The sequence below is a fragment of the Staurois parvus genome, unplaced genomic scaffold (genome assembly GCF_062004578.1).
Source record: "Staurois parvus isolate SC_StPar_1 unplaced genomic scaffold, SC_StPar_1.0 ptg001224l, whole genome shotgun sequence".
In the NCBI taxonomy this organism is placed as follows: Eukaryota; Metazoa; Chordata; class Amphibia; order Anura; family Ranidae; genus Staurois; species Staurois parvus.
In genome coordinates, this window is record NW_028319020.1 from 1149972 (window position 1) to 1171573 (window position 21602).

The 21602-nt window shown below is 44.4% G+C and overlaps 1 protein-coding gene across 1 annotated transcript in view; it reads left to right on the plus strand.

Annotated features, from left to right (window-relative positions):
- The first annotated feature begins 17380 nt into the window (after positions 1–17380).
- Positions 17381–21602, plus strand: part of LOC149438045 (uncharacterized) — a 132906-nt gene continuing 128684 nt past the window's right edge. The window contains 1 exon segment of the mRNA XM_089660316.1: positions 17381–17966. Coding sequence (XP_089516442.1) covers positions 17391–17966 — 576 coding nt within the window. The 5' untranslated portion in view covers positions 17381–17390.

Genomic DNA, 21602 nt, shown 5'->3' on the forward strand with positions numbered 1-21602 from the left:
TTATGCGCAGGCTTCCATCAACAGGGTATGACTTAGAGTTCAACCCCCACAATTTCATCTGTCCAGTAGATTGAAGTGGTGTGTTGCTCAAATGCTTCTGATAGAAGGAACGATAGATAAGGGTAACTTGAGACCCAGTGTCAGACAAAGCTGAAGTTTTAAGTCTGTTGACAGTAACGTTAACAATGGACTTGGAGCCTATGATAGGCTGTTTTGATCCTGACTTTGAATATTTCAGTCGTCCTTTGTGCTTTTGTACAGGGAATGACACACTTTGCACCATTCCCTCATAATCGTCATGACATTGTCTAGCTGAATGGCCCGTCTGACCACACCTGAAGCACTTTCTAGAGTCTCTCCCTCTGTGTAATGCAACGGGCTTGTTAATGGAAGACTTGGACCGAGTGAATTCAGGTTGATCATTTTGAACAGGACGAGAAGGGAGGTCCTCTTTAAAAGGTTGTTTCACTTTCTTAGGGGTGCTAAACTGAATGTCAGCTTCCAATTTCTTCACTAACTTCATTAGTCCATGAAGAGGAAGATCATCATCAGATTTCTTCACTTTGAGGAGCTGTGCGAGAGGATGATGAGGTAACAACCCCCGTACTAATTGACTAGTTCTCATTGAATTCACTGCATCAGGATGTATAGCAGTGTGATACACCAGACGTGACAACAGTAACTGCAATCGATTAATGAAAGTGGAAACACTCTCTCCTTCTTTCTGACGGGTCATACGATAGTCAGCAACCATCTGTTCAAGGTCATAGTATGGTTCAAAATGGTCAGACAGTACTTGTATATAGTCTGTTGCACTTACCCCCTCATGGGTATCTCGATACAAGCGGATTAGTTCTGCTGCTGGAGATCGCAGACTTTCCATAACACGCTGACGCTTGCCTTCCTCTGAGCAGGACCATTCTTTCAAGCATTGAAGGGTGTGCTCTTTCCAAACTTCGAAAGCTTCTTCTCCTTGTGGTACAGGAACATTACCAGAGAACACTTTTAGCTTTCTATAATGTGCCGCCTGTAACCCTTGTGCTAGCATCTCAGTCAGTTGATTTAAAGTGCCAACAGCATTCTCACTAGATTGTGAAATATTGGCATCTTCCTGATAAGAATAGTTAACTGGCATTTGTTCTTCTTTTACTCTGACGTTTGGTGGGACAGAGGGAAGGTACCTCCTTCTAGGAGTAGGTTGAGGGCGCCACTTTTCTTCGTGTTGCTCCTCCATGACTGACTATTAAACCCACTTCGATCTCAGCAGTGCCTCCAAATGTAGCCCTGTTTTGGGGGGGGTTATGTGAAATGGCCCACACCAAACAAGCTATGGCGCTAACCTGTATATGAATAGGCAATCCTGAGCCTTCGCTATATGGAAGAGGGGGTTGTGATAATACAAATGGCAGTGCCTCCACCTAGAATAGGGATCCTGCAATTGAGGAGACTCACCCCTTTCTAGGAATGTAACAGGTAGACAACCTAAAGTAACTATACATAGCAGTATTACTGCAATTAACAGAAAGTTCACCTGACAGTCTTATGCAGGTGAAAACACGGATCTATATATATTGTGGGAACTCGCTTCAACTGGTAGAGCTTTTCTTGTTTAAGCACACAGCAACTCGCTTCTTTAAGGGCTTTTTTGCCCACTTTTATTTAAAGAAAGTTCAAATAACACAAATGCTTCCCACGCAGGGGTATCCACCATCAAGAAATACCAACAAAGATTCAGCCTCCTGGCTTGTACACAGTTCACTGTCTGTCTCCTGCAGACTCTTCCCAAATTATGGCCACTAGCACACAGCTAGTCTGGCTTTCACCTGACTCCAAGGCAGAGACCTCCTGTCTGCCGGGGTGGAGCCCTCCTGACTCCGTCTGCCGGGGTGGAGCCCAGAACTATGGTTAGGACTCTATAAAAAGGCCTGCACACACCTGTGCAATCAGTGTGCTGGGGTTCTCAAAACACGGACCCCGGATTGGAGATTTCATCCCTCCCAGATCTCTTTGAAATCTCCAGGCTCCAGATCCCAAAACAGACTTAATGAATATATGAGGAAACTGAAAAGCCAGTTTCCTCTGCAATATATCAACTCTCTGGAGCCCCTCAACCTGCCTGGTTAAGAATCCAGGGTTTTCAGCTTTATTTTGACCGTGGCAGGACACTGCACTGCCACATATCCCCCCCCCTTTGTTTTGACCCCGTAGGGGGCGGAACACACAAACCTAAAACCCTTGCTTTAGACCTTCTGTGCGGGCTATCACCTGTAAAGGTCCAATCCTGGCTGACTTCATTTTCACCAAAGGGAGACACTACTCCCTGCCCCAAGAGGTGACTTCCCGTCTCCCCTTACTTGGGCTTTACTACTTCCCCGTGCCTTTTTACGAGTGCGCTTCCAAAAGCGCAGTCTTTCTAATTTCCTTAAGACTATGCTAGTCCTTTTACCACTAGGGGGTTTACAAATCTCAGTACCCTTTGTAACCTGGGGTTGACTCCTAAGCTTTAAGTGCCTGGTACCTGTAATATTACAACGTGCTCCCTCAAATTCCTCTAGACCATCCCTTTTTGCTTTATTTAATTTTGATGGGGTTATATTTTTAGACCCTTTAGTAACAGACATGGGCTCTTTTATTGTGCCATCAAACTCTTTTAACATCCCCTTGTTAAGCTTTGGGCCAGTTCCCTTAGACCTTTCATTCTTACAACTTGGGCATTTACTGGACCTTTGGAAAACTTTTCCAGAGTGACCTTCCTGAACCTGTAGGGGGCCTATTACTATACTCTTAACCTGTCTTGTGTCTGTTAAGCACTCATTACCTTTTCCGGGATGACCAGCTACCATGTCAACTTGACCACCAGGTCTATCATTCTTTTTGTTATCACACATAGTAATCAGACAATCCAAATTCATCAACACATTTCCCTTTTTATCATTAGCCAAAATACTCTTGTCAGAACTCAGTTCACTAGTAGTTGGCAGGGCAGTTTCTGGAGAGGAATTACACACAGCGGAGTGGGTGTCTCCCATGGAAACATCACTACCCATTGACTTCGCTGTCACAAAAGACTCTGCCAGCAACTGTCCTGATGCCAAACCATCCTTACATAATTCTACATTTGGGTAGACGACCCCAACCACATCACATATACATGTGTCTTCTGGCACTTCTGCCAAAACCTCTGTCCTGTCCAACAGTACTCTGGTGTGCCTCTCATACAGATTACTGCTATGAAGCAACCCAGCAATGCACTGAAAGACAATTTTCACCATTACCAACAAGGATGGTATCACAGAATTCCTATATTGACCATCTTTGTCTTGTATAGCCTGTAATACCAAGCTCCAATTAGCGGGACCCCACTGTACCAGCTCCCCCGAACATGGAAGAGACAGCAAGGTATACACCGGCTGTACACTCCAGAAGGCTAACATTTCCATCAGCAGGTCTGTTATAAAAAGACAGCCTGATTCCGCACACAAGACCTTCCTGGAGACATGGAGACCCTCATTTACTGATGCCTCAGAGGTGGTGCTTCTTAAAGAGGCTTCCTCTCGGCTCAAGGTACCCAACACAATAACCTGGGGCTCTCCCAGAGCGTAACCAGGTGTGGGATTCACCCAAATACTCTGAGGCTCAGTGTCAATGAGCTCTTCCACGGCTTTTCTATGGATATCAGTTTGGTATACCACACCATTAACTCCTTTATGGGCTGTGGGCAAAACTTCTGCTGAGCGTTTATCCTCAATGGTGCCTTTTACCAGCAGTGAGTTAATTTTGGCAGCGACAGGAGCGCCCTGGACTAATAGCTGCTCCACAGTCACTCTATTCAGCACAGCAGAAGTTGTGTCCACTTCATTGTTGGCAACAGAGGTATCTTTTATTAACGCCAACAAGCTTGTTGCCCATCTGTCCCAGTCCATCGTCCCTGTGATCCCATCAGAGGTACTACGCAGTACCACTCCAACCGCTGAAGGAGACACAGAGGGACAGAGTGGCTCTGTATCAGACCCATTACCTATATCTTCATAATCCATATCACACTGGGAGACTCCTTTTCTAGGCACAGCAGGTTGCAATTTCACACTCAAACCACCGTGACCTAGTGGCGTGTCATTCACTACAAAAACTTTTGCATTAGTGGATTGCATTGACCCATCATTATGAATACATTCATACCTTTTAGATTCACCATTGCCACACTGAAATAACAAATTCTCATCACTCAATTCAGATACGCTCTGGTCCACCAGAGCAACACCATAGTTATCCTGGGTTACCTTAACCACCGTTGCTAGGGGAGATAACACATCCTGCTTAGTGGTCACCCCTACTACATTTAATTCAGCATTGTCTTTAGAGGACATTGGTGCAACCCCAATATCAGTACTCTTCACATTGACATTTTTAACCGTTGCCTCCCTACTAAAAGCATTATACAGAGGCAAGTCTTTCTCACAATCACCAGCAGTGGGTTTCCCAACTGGGAGTATCCCATATTTATAGCAGAGTGTCTCAAAGTCAGTCTCAATCAGTGCATTAGTGTCTCTCACATTTATCTCAAAAGTAACAGTCTTACCCACCACTGTAACAGGCGTCACCTTCACTTGAGTGCGTGGGATCTGGATCCTTTCTGTCATCTCCTCCGCTTGGCTTTGGCCAGCCAGTTCATCCATGCAGCTATAGGATGATACTGTGGCAGGCACTTCTGACTCCTTGGCACCCCCTGCAGGCACAACAGGTACTTCTTCACTGTTGCTAGGGGTGGCTGCCAACATTTTTAAACATGAATCTGGGCTTGCAGATGAAGACTTTTGCCCAGTAGCACCCTCATCAGTGGTATTCCATAATATGGGGCAGGTAAAGATACCATGCCCAAACTGACCACATTCCAGGCAGGGTATGGTTCCACAGATAACCTTCTTGGGATAAGGAACCACATCTTCCTTGTAGCCCCTTCTCCTGGTTGGCAGGCTTTCTCCTGTTGCTATGGGAGATGGCACTCTCCCAGCTGAACTTTGTGGGTTCCTCCAGATGCGCTGAACTCTCATCTCTGCGTTGCCGCAATCCTCTGTAGATGACACTTCTCTCACAGGGTCCGCAGGCCTGAAGTCACAGGTGTTGCTATGGGCAACCACATTTTTCTGAAATTTTTGGGCAGCCTGCTGATCCTTCCTGGAACTCCAAGCAGGCTTCCCAATTGCATACCCAGACCTTTGTCTGGTTCTGTCACCTTGTACTGGAAGCTTGGATAAAGGGCACTTGGAGACAGTGTGCCCCCATTCACTGCACCGCAAACAGCGCTCTTGCGGCAGTATCTTAGCCGAACTTCCAACACTGCATCCTCTTTCAGGCTTAGTACTCTGCACACAGAAAACTGGTTTTCTTTCAGCAGCATTGCCAGGGACAACAGCATGCACTTCCCACTGTGGCAAACTTTGTGCAGCCATGTATGGGGCTTGTTCTGGTGGTAACAACCCCTCCAGCCACAGGGCTCTGTCTCTCATTTCAGAAAATCTTGCTTCTTTTTTGAGTTTTGACCGCCCCATCTTTGCAGTCACTCCACAACACTTTTGCACAGTCCTGGTACACAATGGAGCACTGTCTCTTTAAGGCAAGTTCCTTTTCTCTTGCAGGATCTCCTCACCTGCACACACTGATAGTGCAGAGTCATGCACCAAACACAGTTCAACACATGAACTTACTTCCTTGCTGGGATCTCTAATTCTGCCCGCATCCTCCACCATATGTGGGCACTCGCTTCAACTGGTAGAGCTTTTCTTGTTTAAGCACACAGCAACTCGCTTCTTTAAGGGCTTTTTTGCCCACTTTTATTTAAAGAAAGTTCAAATAACACAAATGCTTCCCACGCAGGGGTATCCACCATCAAGAAATACCAACAAAGATTCAGCCTCCTGGCTTGTACACAGTTCACTGTCTGTCTCCTGCAGACTCTTCCCAAATTATGGCCACTAGCACACAGCTAGTCTGGCTTTCACCTGACTCCAAGGCAGAGACCTCCTGTCTGCCGGGGTGGAGCCCTCCTGACTCCGTCTGCCGGGGTGGAGCCCTGCTTACTCCTAGCTGCCGGGGTGGAGCCCAGAACTATGGTTAGGACTCTATAAAAAGGCCTGCACACACCTGTTCAATCAGTGTGCTGGGGGTTCTCAAAACACGGACCCCGGATTGGAGATTTCATCCCTCCCAGATCTCTTTGAAATCTCCAGGCTCCAGATCCCAAAACAGACTTAATGAATATATGAGGAAACTGAAAAGCCAGTTTCCTCTGCAATATATCAACTCTCTGGAGCCCCTCAACCTGCCTGGTTAAGAATCCAGGGTTTTCAGCTTTATTTTGACCGTGGCAGGACACCGCACTGCCACAATATATATAGACAACTATAAGGATTCTGCAGTGTAAATAGAATAATGATAATGAACCACAACTCTCTCCCTTACAGAGATATTAGGGTTCCTATACAGAAGTTGAAATATAACAGAGGCAGACCTAATCTGCTTCAGTAACAACTACATAGATGGCAGCCTTGTTAATCTGGATCATTACTCACAGAATTCCCATACAGTTCTCCCCAGATACATAGCACATGGAAGGCTGGAACCCTCTGCCTGATACTTCCTGGAAAACAACTATATAACATCCTGGGGTTTCCTGACCTCCTTGTAGGGGCAGGAAGCACACCTAGGGACTTGTCTGTAATGGGACCTCTATGGTAGTGGCTGTATATGGATGTAAACAAACCACAACTAGTGTATAAAATAACAGTTCCCTACACAGCTATCACCTTTTATATCCCCTCCCCCTTTACTTCAGATTGTAAGCTCCACGAGCCGGACCCTCCTATTCCTTCTGTACTGAAATGTATTGTAATTGTACCGCCCCCCTTATATTGTACAGCGCTGCGAAGACTGTTGGTGCCATATAAATCCTGTATAATAATAATAATAATAATTGCTGAATATTAGAAGAGATCAATTATTCCGCTTCAATATGTTCAGAACAAATGAGATTGGATCCTGATTAACGACAGACTCACCTGTGTTTTACATCATAATACCAACATGTGTGATAAAACGTGGGATCCGTGGAGTCCATACATCTCCGTGCCCTAGTACTTCCTGATTTGGCTCCCCTCCCCTCTCCTCTCCTCTTCTCTTCTCTTCTCCTCCTCCCTCTCCCTTCCCCTCCTCTCTCCTCCCCTTCCCTCCCCTCTCCTCCCCTCTCCCCACTCCTTTCCTCTTCCTCTTCCTCCCCTCTCTCCTCTCATTACTGTTACCCTCTTTTCTTCCTTTCTGCTGTCTCTTTTATTTTCCATGTTCTGGTGCTAGTGTAGTTCCATGTTGTATGTGTTGTGCACTATGTGTGGTGTGTATGATGAATGCTCTGTGTGATCCATATGTCTCCTATTATTGCTTCCCCTGTACAAGGTGGACTTAATGCTGGGAATGTTCTATGTGACGTCTCCAGTCATTATTGCACACATTTCCTGCTTCCCTGCGGGATGTCTGTTGTTTATTCATCCGCCTGTTTGTTGGGGAGATTTCATACCTTATAACATGACACTTGTCTATTACATTTTCTGTAACTTGAAAAATTTCAATAAAAATATTGGAAAATAAATAGTTGGTTGCATAAGAGCTAGATTTATTTTTTCTCAGATTTTTTTTTAAGTTATTTTTGATCTTTCATAGAAACCACAGGAATGGATATTTTAATTTTTCTCGAGGCTGCATTTCCTCTGAGATCCACAAGGTGGTGATCTCACTTCTATCCAGAAAGGAAGTTATTGTAGAACACAGACAGGAAGTGATGTCAGGTACAGACAGGAAGTGATGTCAGGCACAGACAGGAAATCATCTGGAATAAAGACAAGAAGTTCCATACCATATGAAGTGGTGAGGAGACCTTGGTGGAAGTGGCAGCAGAGGAGGTAATAAGATTTTATGTTCTATTTACACCCAGTAACCCCCTATCATGTCTGTCCTCTTCCTCCATAGTCACGCCCGTCCTCTTCCTCCATAGTCACGCCCGTCCTCTTCCTCCATAGTCACGCCCGTCCTCTTCCTCCATAGTCACGCCCGTCCTCTTCCTCCATAGTCACGTCCGTCCTCTTCCTCCATAGTCACGTCCGTCCTCTTCCTCCATAGTCACGTCCGTCCTCTTCCTCCATAGTCACGTCCGTCCTCTTCCTCCATAGTCACTGTGACGTCTTTTATCTCCAGATGATGATGATACACACATATATAGTGTGGGAACCCAGATGAACCCCTTCAGGGGCAGAACATTCCCCCACTTCCGGGGCCGGAACATTCTCCTCATTGTGGAGATAAATTCTAGTAATATGGTCCTCTAAACAAACAGCACTGACAATAAATAGACAAGACAAGGACCATCCTGACCATACATGGCCTGCAAAGGGCAATGATGACACTACACAGGCAGCCAATGGGCAATCATTATTATTATACAGGATTTATATGGCACCAACAGTTTGCGCAGCGCTGTACAAAAGGAAGGCAGACATTACAGTTACAATACAATTTGGTACCAGAGGAAACAGAGGGCCCTGATCCTGAGAGCTTACAATCTAGGAGGAAGGGTTGAGTGATACAAAAGGTAATAGCTGTGGGGGGAGGAGCTGATGGAAGAAATAAATGGCAGTTTACTAAGTAGAAGCAGGATAGGTTTCTTTAAAGAGGTTTTCAGGGATCATCTAAAGGTGGATAGATTGGGAGACAGCCGGACAGATTGTGGTAAGGAGTTGCATAGGATTGGAGAAGCTCAGGAGAAGTCCTGGAGGTGAGCATGGGAGGAGGTGACACAGTAAGTAGATAGTAGAGGTCTTGGGAGGATTAAAGAGAGCGGTTTGGTTGATATTTTGAGACCAGGTTGGTGATGCAGCGGAGGGCAGAGTTGTGGATGGTTTTGTAAGTTGTTAGTATTTTGGGTATAATTCGTTGGGTGAGTGGAAGCCAGTGGAGGGATTGCAGAGAGGGGTAGCAGACAGTGAACAGTTGGTACACTACACAGGCAGCCAATGGGCAATCATTGCAATATGCAGCCAACACAATGATAGAGTGCCGGGGTCAGGAGTATGGAGCATAGAGCCCCTTACATTGCTGGTCAGGAGGAAGAAAACATTCCCCAGCCTGCCATGAAGAATATGTTCCATCATTGGTGTCAGAGGGAGGGAAATTCTGATAGAAGTAGAGGAGCTGAGGGGGTCTCTCAGGGGTTACTGAGGATGGGAAACATTGGGGCCCCTGAGAGAGTAGTGGAGTTCAAAGGCTTTTAGGGGGTAGAGTAGGTGAAGGAATCTGGGTGGATAGGGTTGGTGGGGAGCAGGGCTCTGAGGAAAGAAAAGTTTGTCAGGCTCAGGGGGACACTGAGGTAGGGAGGGGGGCTCTTGGTCTCTGGTTGTCCTCTTACTTTCCAGACCTTCTTACAGAACTCCTACCAGGAAAGGAAGGCAACCTTCACCTTCTTACCATCTCACTGGTCATATATTATTTTCCAGTATACCAAGTGGAATGAAGAAGGACAATCATTCCCCCTGATGAAGTCACGTGACCCTGTGACGATACGCGTAGGGGAGGGGCTCTGACGTCACGACATTGCACTGGAGAGGCTCGGTGATCTGAATACAGACACAGGTAGACAGCACTGCAGGAACAGAGGCAGAGCACATTTATGCTGGACTACAATTGTATACTACTGTGCAACTGGCAGCAATAAACCCCCTTTTTGCACAAGGATAAGACACTATGGTCTGTTTGTCTTCCTTTCTCAATTGAACAACACCCTTTGAGCTGATATAAGGAGGACTGGAAAAGGAAACAGCCCCAGGAGGGGAATTGGGAGATCCTCAGAGAGATGGTCAGTATACCCACTCATGAGCAGCTACAGGAGAACAAATATAAATCCACATCCACCTTCTGAGATAATTCAAGAGCATCATTCCATCCCATCTATCCTGGAAGGATAAAAAGTGTATTTGCCTGGATTTAATTCAGGCAAATATAGAGGTGAGCACATAGGGAGACCATTAAGCACTCGGCGAGAGGGAACCAAGAATCCACCTGCACATCTATTTTGAAAGACTTTTTTTTTTTTTTTTTTTTTTTTTTTTTTTTCTTTTTTTTTTTTTATTGAATATATCATAAGCACGTGCACATAATATATATGTGTTTGCACAATATAAATATAAGGATCACAGTAGAATAGAGGAGTATTTCTGATTTGTATATCACTGTACTTTAATAGGCACTATCACCTTAGGATTATCAGTTATTAATGTCACTTGCATGAAGATTAATATTCACAATGATGTTTTGAGTCACTAGTAATAATTGTTTGATACATGCAGTATCTTGAAAGCTATTCATTAGCACTTTGAAAGTATAAGATATACATATTGGTACATGGGAGCGCGGCACTATCTATTTTGAAAAGACAATCCTTCACACCTTGGTGGGCACTTGTTCTTAGAAGAGGTCTGTTGGTGCATTATCGACTAAAAGGTAGTCAGGGGTCAGTGCTATACATCTTCAGGAGACACTCCAATACCTTCCCATGACACAGGCTCTGGCAGTGCCCGGTGCTGGAATTCAGAGCCCCAGGAACCCACCACCACTCTGTACAATGTCCTGGATACTACAGTATACTTGGTAACCAAACCCCTCCCCCTCCTGTCCTCCTTCTACCCACACTAGGCTGTCATTGGAGGGAAGAGACAGAATTATCCTGATTAGCCAGGAAAAGTCATCACGTTCCCCTTCCTGGACATCATAATGAGCCGACATTGACCTCACAGCACTGCCTCAGAGCAAACAAGTCATAGGAAGGATCGTATTTATCATTCCTTGTCTGCAGATCTAATACTCATCAAAACCAGTTCAGAGACCAAACAAACCCAACAGAGAAAAGGGGATTTCTGATCTGGCAGGACAAGAGGGTCCCGGGACCTCCTAAATGTAAGAAATATTAAACAGTCCCAACTAAATATCTTCCCATGATTGTATTAGTTCCTAAATGTCCAGCAACCCTCCTATTCCCCCCTCACATCCACATCCTATTATTGTGTGACCAATACCATCCAAATCATTCTTACTTTCATTTCCCAAAGTTATCCGTCTACAAGGAGACCTGTATAGATCACATGATGGCACCAATGAGGATGGAGGAGGACCGGAGTCACATGACTGAGAAGATACTAAACCTCACCCTGGAGATCATCTACCTGCTGACCGGAGAGGTGAGGAGGATTCTGGGAGGTCACATGACATCACTCTTATCTCTATTAATAAAACACAGACCTGACCGGAGAGGTGAGGAGGATTCTGGGAGGTCACATGACATCACTCTTATCTCTATTAATAAAACACAGACCTGACCGGAGAGGTGAGGAGGATTCTGGGAGTCTAACATGATATTCCTATTGGTCCCTCAATACAGAGATTTCCTCTTCTGAAGTCAGGTGATCATATGACCATCACAGTGCCTCCATGTGACTCCCTAAACCCTGAGAGACACAACATGCAGAAGATTCTAGAAGTCACCAAGAAGATGATGGAGCTGCTGACAGGAGAGGTGAGCGGTGCCGGGAATTCTGGGACATTCTCCAGTAACAGACAAGGGATGTGTCTGGATGGTGACTGTATCATTGTGTGTGTCAGGTTCCTATAAGGTGTCAGGGTGTCACTGTCTATTTCTCCATGGAGGAGTGGGAGTATTTAGAAGGACACAAGGATCTCTACAAGGACGTCATGATGGACAATCAGCCGCCCCTCACATCACCGGGTAAGAGGAGACTTTATTGTAAAGGAGAGAGCAGTACGGAGGATCCACCTAGATCCCCCATCATCTGATAAACACATAGAAACAATGGATTCAGTCAGTGTGTGTGTTTCCTACAGATGAATCCAGTCATGGGAACCCACCAGAGAGATGTCCCCGTCCTCTGTATTCCCGGGATTCCACACAGGAAGGTCACACCATCCCTCACCATCATCAGGTAGATGAGGAACAATCACTGATAGTATCATTAGGATCTGTACATTATCTGCATTGTTACCATTGATGGCATTTTTATTATATATTCAGAGTGGAAACCTGAGAGATCCTAAAGTTGAGGATAAAGAAGAGATAAAAGAGGAGGAGGATAAGGATGGGGGGATGGAGGAGACAGAGCTTCTAAGAGAACACAAAGATCTGTACCAGGACACCATGGTGGAGTCATCCAGCTACAGGAACCCACCAGAGAGATGTCCCCGTCCTCTGTATTCCCGGGATTCCACACAAGAAGGTCACACCATCCCTCACCATTGCAAGGTTGGTGGGATGGAGAATCTAGAACATGGACTTGTGGAGATGATGTGTGGATGTTTATGTGACCTTATATTTTACAGATGATATTTTCTCTCATTTCCTTGATTTAGAGTGGAGATCCAATCGATATAGAATTTGAGGTGAAAGCAGAAGAAGAAGAGGCGTATGTGAGGGATGATCAGCAGTCTATGGAGGAGGATGGAATAACGGGGACATTTATAGAGGAGGACACTCCTACAGAGATCAGCACAGGTGGGTCATGAACACTAAATCCATTCCTCCACCCATACTGCTCACTGATTGGTCCAGAGTAGGGCGGGGACTGGGTGATATCAGCCTGTAATCCCCTGGTCACTTTCCTGAGCTGTGTTCCCCGTCCTGTATTCCTGGATTTCTCTCGGATAATCTTCCTTCTCTGTGCTGCAGACACAATTTATGTATCTAGACTGGATTTATAGAGGTTCTGGGGTTCAGCTGCCAGCAAAATGTTCATTTTCACCATAAATGTCTATGAGTCCAGCAAGATCTCTGACAGAACAATTCTCCCAGGGTTCCTTGCTCTGTGGTCTGCTGGCTGTGCCGGGTGGAGGGATATGTCTGTAGTGTCTCAGACCCAAGTCACTGAGTGCAGTCTCAGGAGATGGGAGGCAGCGGTGTGGGATCTCTGCAACTTGTCTACAGTAAACATTTAATCTTCCACTGATTACTGAATACCAATATTATGCGTCCTGACTAGAGATGAGCGAATTATTCAAAAATTCGATTCGGCTGATTCGGCAAATTTCAGGAAGAAATTCGATTCGATGCGAATTTATTCGCTACGAAGTTAACTTATAAAAAGGGTTTCTAGGCTTCAGAGAGCCTTTAAATTAGTGCAGAACACTGTACCTTTAATTTAAATGCCCTTGGAGATGAGGAAGGAGAAGGATGAGAAGAAGGAGAAGGAGAAGGAGAAGGATGAGAAGAAGGAGAAGGAGAAGGATGAGAAGAAGGAGAAGGATGAGAAGAAGGAGAAGGAGAAGGATGAGAAGAAGGAGAAGGATGAGAAGGAGAAGGATGAGAAGAAGGAGAAGGATGAGAAGAAGGAGAAGGATGAGAAGAAGGAGAAGGAGAAGGATGAGAAGAAGAAGAAGGATGAGAAGGATGAGAAGAAGGAGAAGGATGAGAAGAAGGAGAAGGATGAGAAGAAGGAGAAGGATGAGAAGAAGGAGAAGGAGAAGGATGAGAAGAAGGAGAAGGAGAAGGATGAGAAGAAGGAGAAGGATGAGAAGAAGGAGAAGGATGAGAAGAAGGAGAAGGATGAGAAGAAGGAGAAGGATGAGAAGAAGGAGAAGGATGAGAAGAAGGATGAGAAGAAGGAGAAGGATGAGAAGAAGGAGAAGGATGAGAATGATGAGAAGAAGGAGAAGGATGAGAAGAAGGAGAAGGATGAGAAGAAGGAGAAGGATGAGAAGAAGGATGAGAAGAAGGATGAGAAGAAGGATGAGAAGAAGGAGAAGGATGAGAAGAAGGACAGTTCTGTGACAGTTTCTGTCTATTTCTGACAGTTCTGGGACATTCACTCCATACAGCGGTTGAAACATTGTATCTATTTGTTTCCATAAATGACATTCTGCAGATACACTTAGAGGAGCTCTGCAGATACACTTTTTGCCGGCTTGGAATTATTCTTATTTTCATCCTACTTCTTCTTCTTCTTCATCCTCATCCTCTTCTTCTTCTGAGGATGAGGATGAAGAAGAAGAAGAAGAAGTAGGATGAAAATAAGAATTCCAAACCGGCAAAAAGTGTATGTGCAGAGCTCCTCTATTTCTGACAGTTCTCTGACAGCTCCTTCACATGTACAGCGGTTGAAACATCTGTATCCTAAATGGAAACTAATAGATACAATGTTTCAACCGCTGTACATGTGAAGGAACTGTCAGAGAAATGTCAGAAATAGCGGAGCTCTCTGCAGGGACACTTTTGCCGGCTGATCGGGAAAAAAAATAATTCGCGCACCCGAAGTAGGCAGATATTCGGATTCGCCGCAAATCAAATTTTTCCTGAAATTCGTATCGAATTCCGGTTCGCCTGGTTCGATTCACTCATCTCTAGTCCTGACCATTACACTGTATAATTTATATTGTACATTACATACTCCTGACCCCTGCACTATATACTATATGTTGTACATTACATACTCCTGACCCCTGCACTATATACTCTATGTTGTACAATACATACTCCTGACCCCTGCACTATATACTCTATGTTGTACATTACATACTCCTGACCCCTGCACTATATACTCCATGTTGTACATTACATACTCCTGACCCCTGCACTATATACTCTATGTTGTACATTACATAATCCTGACCCCTGCACTATATACTCTATGTTGTACATTACATACTCCTGACCCTTACACTGTATAATTTATATTGTACATTCCATACTCCTGACCCCTGCACTATATACTCTGTTGTACATTGCATTCTCCTGACTCCTGCACTATATAATCTATGCTGTGCATTACATTCTCCTGACCCCTGAACTATATACTTTATGTTGTACATTACATACTCCTGACCCCTGCACTTTATACACTCTATATTGTACATTACATACTCCTGACCCCTGCACTATTTACACTCTATTGTACTTTACATACTCCTGACCCCTGCATTATATGCTGTTTGTTGTACATTACATACTCCTTACCCCTGCACTATATACTTTGTTGTACATTACATTCTCCTGATCCCTTCACAATATACTATGTTTTGTATATTACATACTCCTGACCCCAGCACTATATAATTTATTGTTCATTACATACCCCTGACCCCTGCATTCTATACTATATATTGTACATTACATATTCCTGATCCCTGCACTATATACACTCTATTTTGTACATTACATACTCCTGACCCCTGCACTTTATAATTTATGTTGTACATTACATACTCCTGATCCTTGCACTATATACTCTATGTTGTACATTACATACTCCTGACCCCTGCACTATATACTCTGTTGTACATTACATACTCCTGATCCCTGCACTATTTACTCTGTGTTGTACATTACATACTCCTGGCCCCTGCACTTTTTACGCTATGTTGTAAATTACATACTCCTGACCCCTGCATTATATGGTCTTTGTTTTACATCACATATTCCTGACCCCTGCACTATATACTCTATGTTGTACATTACATACTCCTGACCTCTGCACTATTTACTCTGTATTGTATATTACCGCCTCCTGACCCCTGCAATATATATGTTATGTTGTGCATTACATTCTCCTGACCCCTGCACTATATACTCTATGTTGTACATTACATACTCCTGACCCCTGCACTATATACTCTGTTGTACATTACATACTCCTGAACCCTTCACTATTTACTCTATATTGTACATTATATCCTCCTGATCCCTGCACTATATAATCTATATTGTACATTACATACTCCTGACCCTTGCACTATATACTCTGTGTTGTCCATTACATACTCCTGACCTCTGCACTATATACTCAGTTTTGCATTACATGCTTCTGACCCCTGCACTATATACACTGTTTTACATTACATACCACTGACCCCTGTACTATATACTCTATGTTGTACATTACATACTCCTTATCCCTGCACTATTTACTCTGTGTTGTACATTACATACTACAGACCCCTGCACTTTTTAGGCTATGTTGTACATTACATACTCCTGATTCCTGCATTATATGGTCTTTGTTGTACATCACATATTCCTGACCCCTGCACTATATACTTTGTTGAACATTACATACTTCTAACCCCTGCACTATATACTCTATGTTGTATATTACATCCTCCTGACCCCTGCAATATATATGTTATGTTGTGCATTACATTCTCCTGACCCCTGCACTATATACTCTATGTTGTACATTACATACTCCTGATCCCTGCACAATTTACTCTATGTTGTACATTACATACTCTGAACCCTTCACTATTTAATCTATATTGTTCATTATATCTTCCTGATAACTGCACTATATAATCTATGTTGTACATTACATACTCCTGACCCCTGCACTATATACTCTGTTGTCCATTACATACTCCAAACCCCTGCACTATATACTCTGTTGTCCATTACATACTCCTGACCCCAGCACTTTATACTTTATGTTGTACATTACATACTCCTGACCCCTGCACTATATACTCTATGTTGTACATTACATACTCCTGACCCCTGCATTATATTCTCTATGTTGTACATTACATACTCCTGACCCCTGCACTATATACTCTATGTTGTACATTCCACACTCCTGACCCCTGCACTATATACTCTGTTGTACATTACATACTCCTGACCCCTGCACTATATACTCTATGTTGTACATTCCATAGTCCTGACTTCTGCTCTCCCCCCTCCCCCCACTGCTATATATACACATAATATGGATTTTATTTTGTTACACCCATTTCCTCCCAGCTGGACATTTTATATCGGATGATGTGATTGGAGCACAGACTTTTACATGGTGATAATAATGTGATAACATCCTCCAACTTTGGACCCATAAACATAAAGTGATAATGAGGGAGGAGTCAATACCCCAATGATGGTGGTCTTCAGGATCAGTCTAGTCTTCATCTTAGTTGTTCTCCCCCCATCCTCACTCTCTGACCTCTGGTGGGGCTCAGCTCCGCTGTTCTTCATTACTAAATAAGGAAGTGCAGTACTTCTTGTGTTGGGAAGATGGCGATGAGTGATAGAGGGGGTGGGGACCCTCGTCCTATAATCCCCTCATCACTGTCCCTCCTATAAAAGACAGTTCTGGTTGTTTCCTCACTCTCTGACTAAGGTCCATGAATAAAGAAATGACCTGGTAGGAGATCAGAGGAGCCATTTCCTAGTTCCCTTGAGGGTGGAATTGTAAGCTCCTCAGAGACCAAGCTGTCAGATGTGGGCGGAGTCCTGGTTTGGGGGAACCAATCAGCTCCTGTCTAGTAATCCTCTTTGTCTTTGTATTTTAGTCCATGGCCGGGAGATGAGGAAAACCTCCGAGGATTGTCTCACTTTGTCTCCAGACTGGAAAGTAGAAGATGAGGACATCACACAGTATAGTCCAGGAGAAAACCCGGTTCCCTCCAATATCCATCCGGCACCACCCAGTGTAGATGGACCATCGGATTCCTCGTATCCTGAGGAACCTCAGACTGTGCGGGACCAAGCCGGCCTTCCAACAGGGAAGAGCTTCTCCTGTACTGAGTGCGGGAAATGTTTCCAATCTAAATATGGTCTTAATGTGCATAAAAGATCTCACACAGGGAAGAAGCCATATTCCTGTCCTGAGTGCGGGAAATGTTTTTCAAAGAAGTCCATTCTTCATAAACATCAGAGATCTCACACGGGGGAGAAGCCATATTCCTGTTCTGAGTGCGGGAAATTTTTTTCAGTGAAGTCCAATCTTCACAGACATCAGAGATCTCACACAGGGGAGAAGCCATATTCCTGTTCTGAGTGTGGGAAATGTTTTTCACATAAGTCTAGTCTTCACACACATCAGAGATTTCACACAGGGGAGAAGCCGTATTCCTGTCCAGAGTGTGAGAAATGTTTTTCAGTGAAGTCCCGTCTTCGCACACATCAGAGATCTCACACAGGGGAGAAGCCGTATTCCTGTCCAGAGTGTGAGAAATGTTTTTCAGACAAGTCCAGTTTTAATAAGCATCAGAGATGTCACACGGGGGAGAAGCCGTTTTCCTGTCCTGAGTGTCGGAAATGTTTTTCACAGAAGTCCCGTCTTCACACACATCAGAGATCTCACACAGGGGAGAAGCCGTATTCCTGTTTTGAGTGTGGGAAACGTTTTTCACAGAAGTCTGATGTTTACAGACATCAGAGATCTCACACAGAGGAGAAGCCGTATTCCTGTCCTGAGTGCGGGAACTGTTTTTCAAAGAAGTCCATTCTTCATAAACATCAGAGATCTCACACAGGGAAGAAGCCGTATTCCTCTCCGTAGTGCGGGAAATGTTTTTAACAGAAGTTCCATCTTTACAGACATCAGAGATCTCACACGGAGGAGAAGCCACTTTCCTGTCCTGAGTGAGGGAAATGTTCTTCGCTAAAGTCCTATCTTCCTTTACATCAGGGATCCCACACCACCCTGGAGGTGTATTAGTACTTTGAGTGCGGGAAATGTCTTCTAGATGAATGTTGCTGGACATCCCAGCTCTCATGTGGGGAAGAAGCACACCCTGATATACACCTCAGATATACTGCATGGCTGATCTTCATCATGGAAGAAACAGTTCATAAGGAGATCAGAGGTCCCCAAAGACATGTATGAAGTTTGGGACCGGGTTGGCCATTGATAGCAGGAGAAGAATAAAAATGGAGTCCTGACCTAGAGCACTGGGCTGACTTCTCATTGGGGTTCAGCCTATATGCTAGAGATGGTTTGCACCTAAATGGAAGGGAGTCTGCTGTGCTGGGGGAGGGGTTTATGGGAAGGCTGGAGGAGTATATAAACTAGGATGGAGGGGGGAGGGAGAATTTGGTTATAACGGAGTAGACAGATCAGACGGGTCAGTACTTATTGGGGGGTGGAATGGGGAAAGATGGGGGTAGGGCTGTGGCAGATGATAAGACAGTTCCCATGTAACAAACAACCTGTAGAATTGATACCATTTGTATGAAAATAAAAAATACACAAAATCCATGTGAACAAGGTGTCGGTGAAAGAACAAGGTGGTGGTGAATGAACAAGGTGTCGGTGAATGGACAAGGTGTCGGTGAATGGACAAGGTGTCGGTGAATGGGCAAGGTGTCGGTGAATGAAAGTGTTTGTTCCCCAATGTCAGAAGTCTGCCCAGCACAATAGGTGAGTTGGAAGGTTTGGTGCATGAAGAGAACTAGGATTGAATTGGTATTGCTGAATCTTGGCTTCATTCCTCACATGACTGGGCCATTCATATTCCTGTCTAGGTTTTCTTTCGGAGAGACGGGGGAAATAGGAAAGGTGGTGGTGTCTGTCTCTATGTGAGAAGTGATCTCAGAGGGAGTGTGAAAGAGGACCTAGTTGATGGAGAGTGTGATGAGGCTGAAGTATTATGGGTGGAACTGCACATGGGGGGCGGTACTACAAAGGTCATCATTGGAGTTTGTTATAGGCCTCCCAGTGTTAATTAGGAGGTGGAGGCTCAGCTCCTCCCACAGATGGAAAGGTCTGGAACAGTGATAATTATGGAGGATGGTAACTACCCGGAAATTGACTGGAATAATGGTACTGCAGGAACAGTTAAAGGGCAAAAATGTATAAACCTATTGCAGGACAATTTTATGGTCCAGTTCATAGAAGCCTCAACTAGGAATGATGCTCTGCTGGACTCGGTCATCTCCAATCATGCAGAGCTTATTACGAATGTCCATATACAGTTGTGACCAAAATTATTCAACCCCCACTGAAATTGAGTGTTTTGGCCAGTTTGACATTGCTTTTGATCATTCAGTCATCTTGCTTACATTTACATTAAAGAGGCACTTGTAGGTCAGACAAATATAACATAACAGTTATAATGAAATAACCACAAATGTCTTTTCTGTGCTCACAGCATTATCAGTTTTATTCAACCCCCAAGTGACATTCAATCTTAGTACTTAGTACAGCATCCTTTTACAGTTATAACAGCTTTTAAACGTGAAGCATAGCTTGACACAAGTGTCTTGCAGCGATCTACGGGTATCTTCGCCCATTCTTCATGGGCAAAGGCCTCCAGTTCAGTCACATTCTTAGGCTTGCGCACTGCAACTGCTTTCTTTAAGTCCCACCAGAGGTTCTCAATCGGATTTAAGTCTGGTGACTGCGATGGCCACTCCAAAATGTTCCAGCCTTTCCTCTGCAACCATGCTCTAGTGGACTTGGAGGTATGCTTGGGATCATTGTCCTGTTGAAAGGTCCAACGTCTCCCAAGCCTCAGGTGTGTGACGGACTGCATCACGTTTCCATCCAATATCTCCTGGTACTGAAGAGAATTCATGGTACCTTGCACACGCTGAAGCTTCCCTGTACCTGCAGAAGCAAAACAGCCCCAAAGCATGATTGACCCTCCACCATGCTTCACAGTAGGCAAGGTGTTCTTTTCATCATAGGCCTTGTTCTTCCTCCTCCAAACATAGCGTTGATCCATGGGCCCAAACAGTTCTAATTTTGTTTCATCAGTCCACAGAACACTATCCCACAACTTTTGTGGTTTGTCCACATGGCTTTTGGCATACTGCAGTCGACTCTTCTTATTCTTTGGAGACAGCAAGGGGGTACGCCTGGGAGTTCTGGCACGGAGGCCTTCATTACGCAGTGTGCGTCTTATTGTCTGGGCTGAAACTTCTGTACCCACATCTGACAAATCTTTTCTCAGTTCCTCAGCAGTCACACGGGGACTTCTCTCCACTCTACGCTTCAGGTAGCGCACAGCAGTCGAAGTCAGCATCTTCTTTCTGCCACGACCAGGTAGCGTTTCAACAGTGCCCTTTGCCTTGAATTTGCGAATGATGCTTCCTAAGGTGTCTCTTGGTATGTTTAACATCTTTGCAATCTTCTTATAGCCATTGCCCTTCCTGTGAAGAGAAATCACCTCTTCTCTTGTCTTCCTGGACCATTCTCTTGCCTTCACCATGTTTGTAACCACACCAGTAAATGTCTAGAAGGAGCTGAGTATCACAGTCATTTTAAAGCTGCCTAATTGGTGCTTATTATGCTTGATTGCTGCTCGGTGACATCCACAGGTGTTTTCAATACCTGATGGAAAGCACCTGTATGAACCTCTGTTCTTCAGAGTGGTAGTCTTTAAGGGGTTGAATAATTGTGGCAATGAAGAAACCACATAAGAACCATTTACTACTGTATTACATAAACAATTGATGTCATTTTAGTTGCATTTGGGTAGTTACAACGTCCTTGTAGGATTTGATTCTGAATACAATTCCAAATGTACACTATAGTCCCTAAACCCCTTTACAGCATTGGGGGTTGAATAATTTTGGTCACAACTGTAAGAGAACATCTGGGTAGCCGTGACCATAACATGATTTCATTTATTGTTAGCTGTAAACAGCGAGCACTTACGTGAAAAATAAAAACGCTCAACTTTAAGAGAGCTATTTTTCCAATTCTGAAAGCTGCTCTCCAAGACTTAGACTGGGAGGAAATATTGGCATCGATAAACACAACACAGAAATGGGAGTTCTTTAGAAAGAC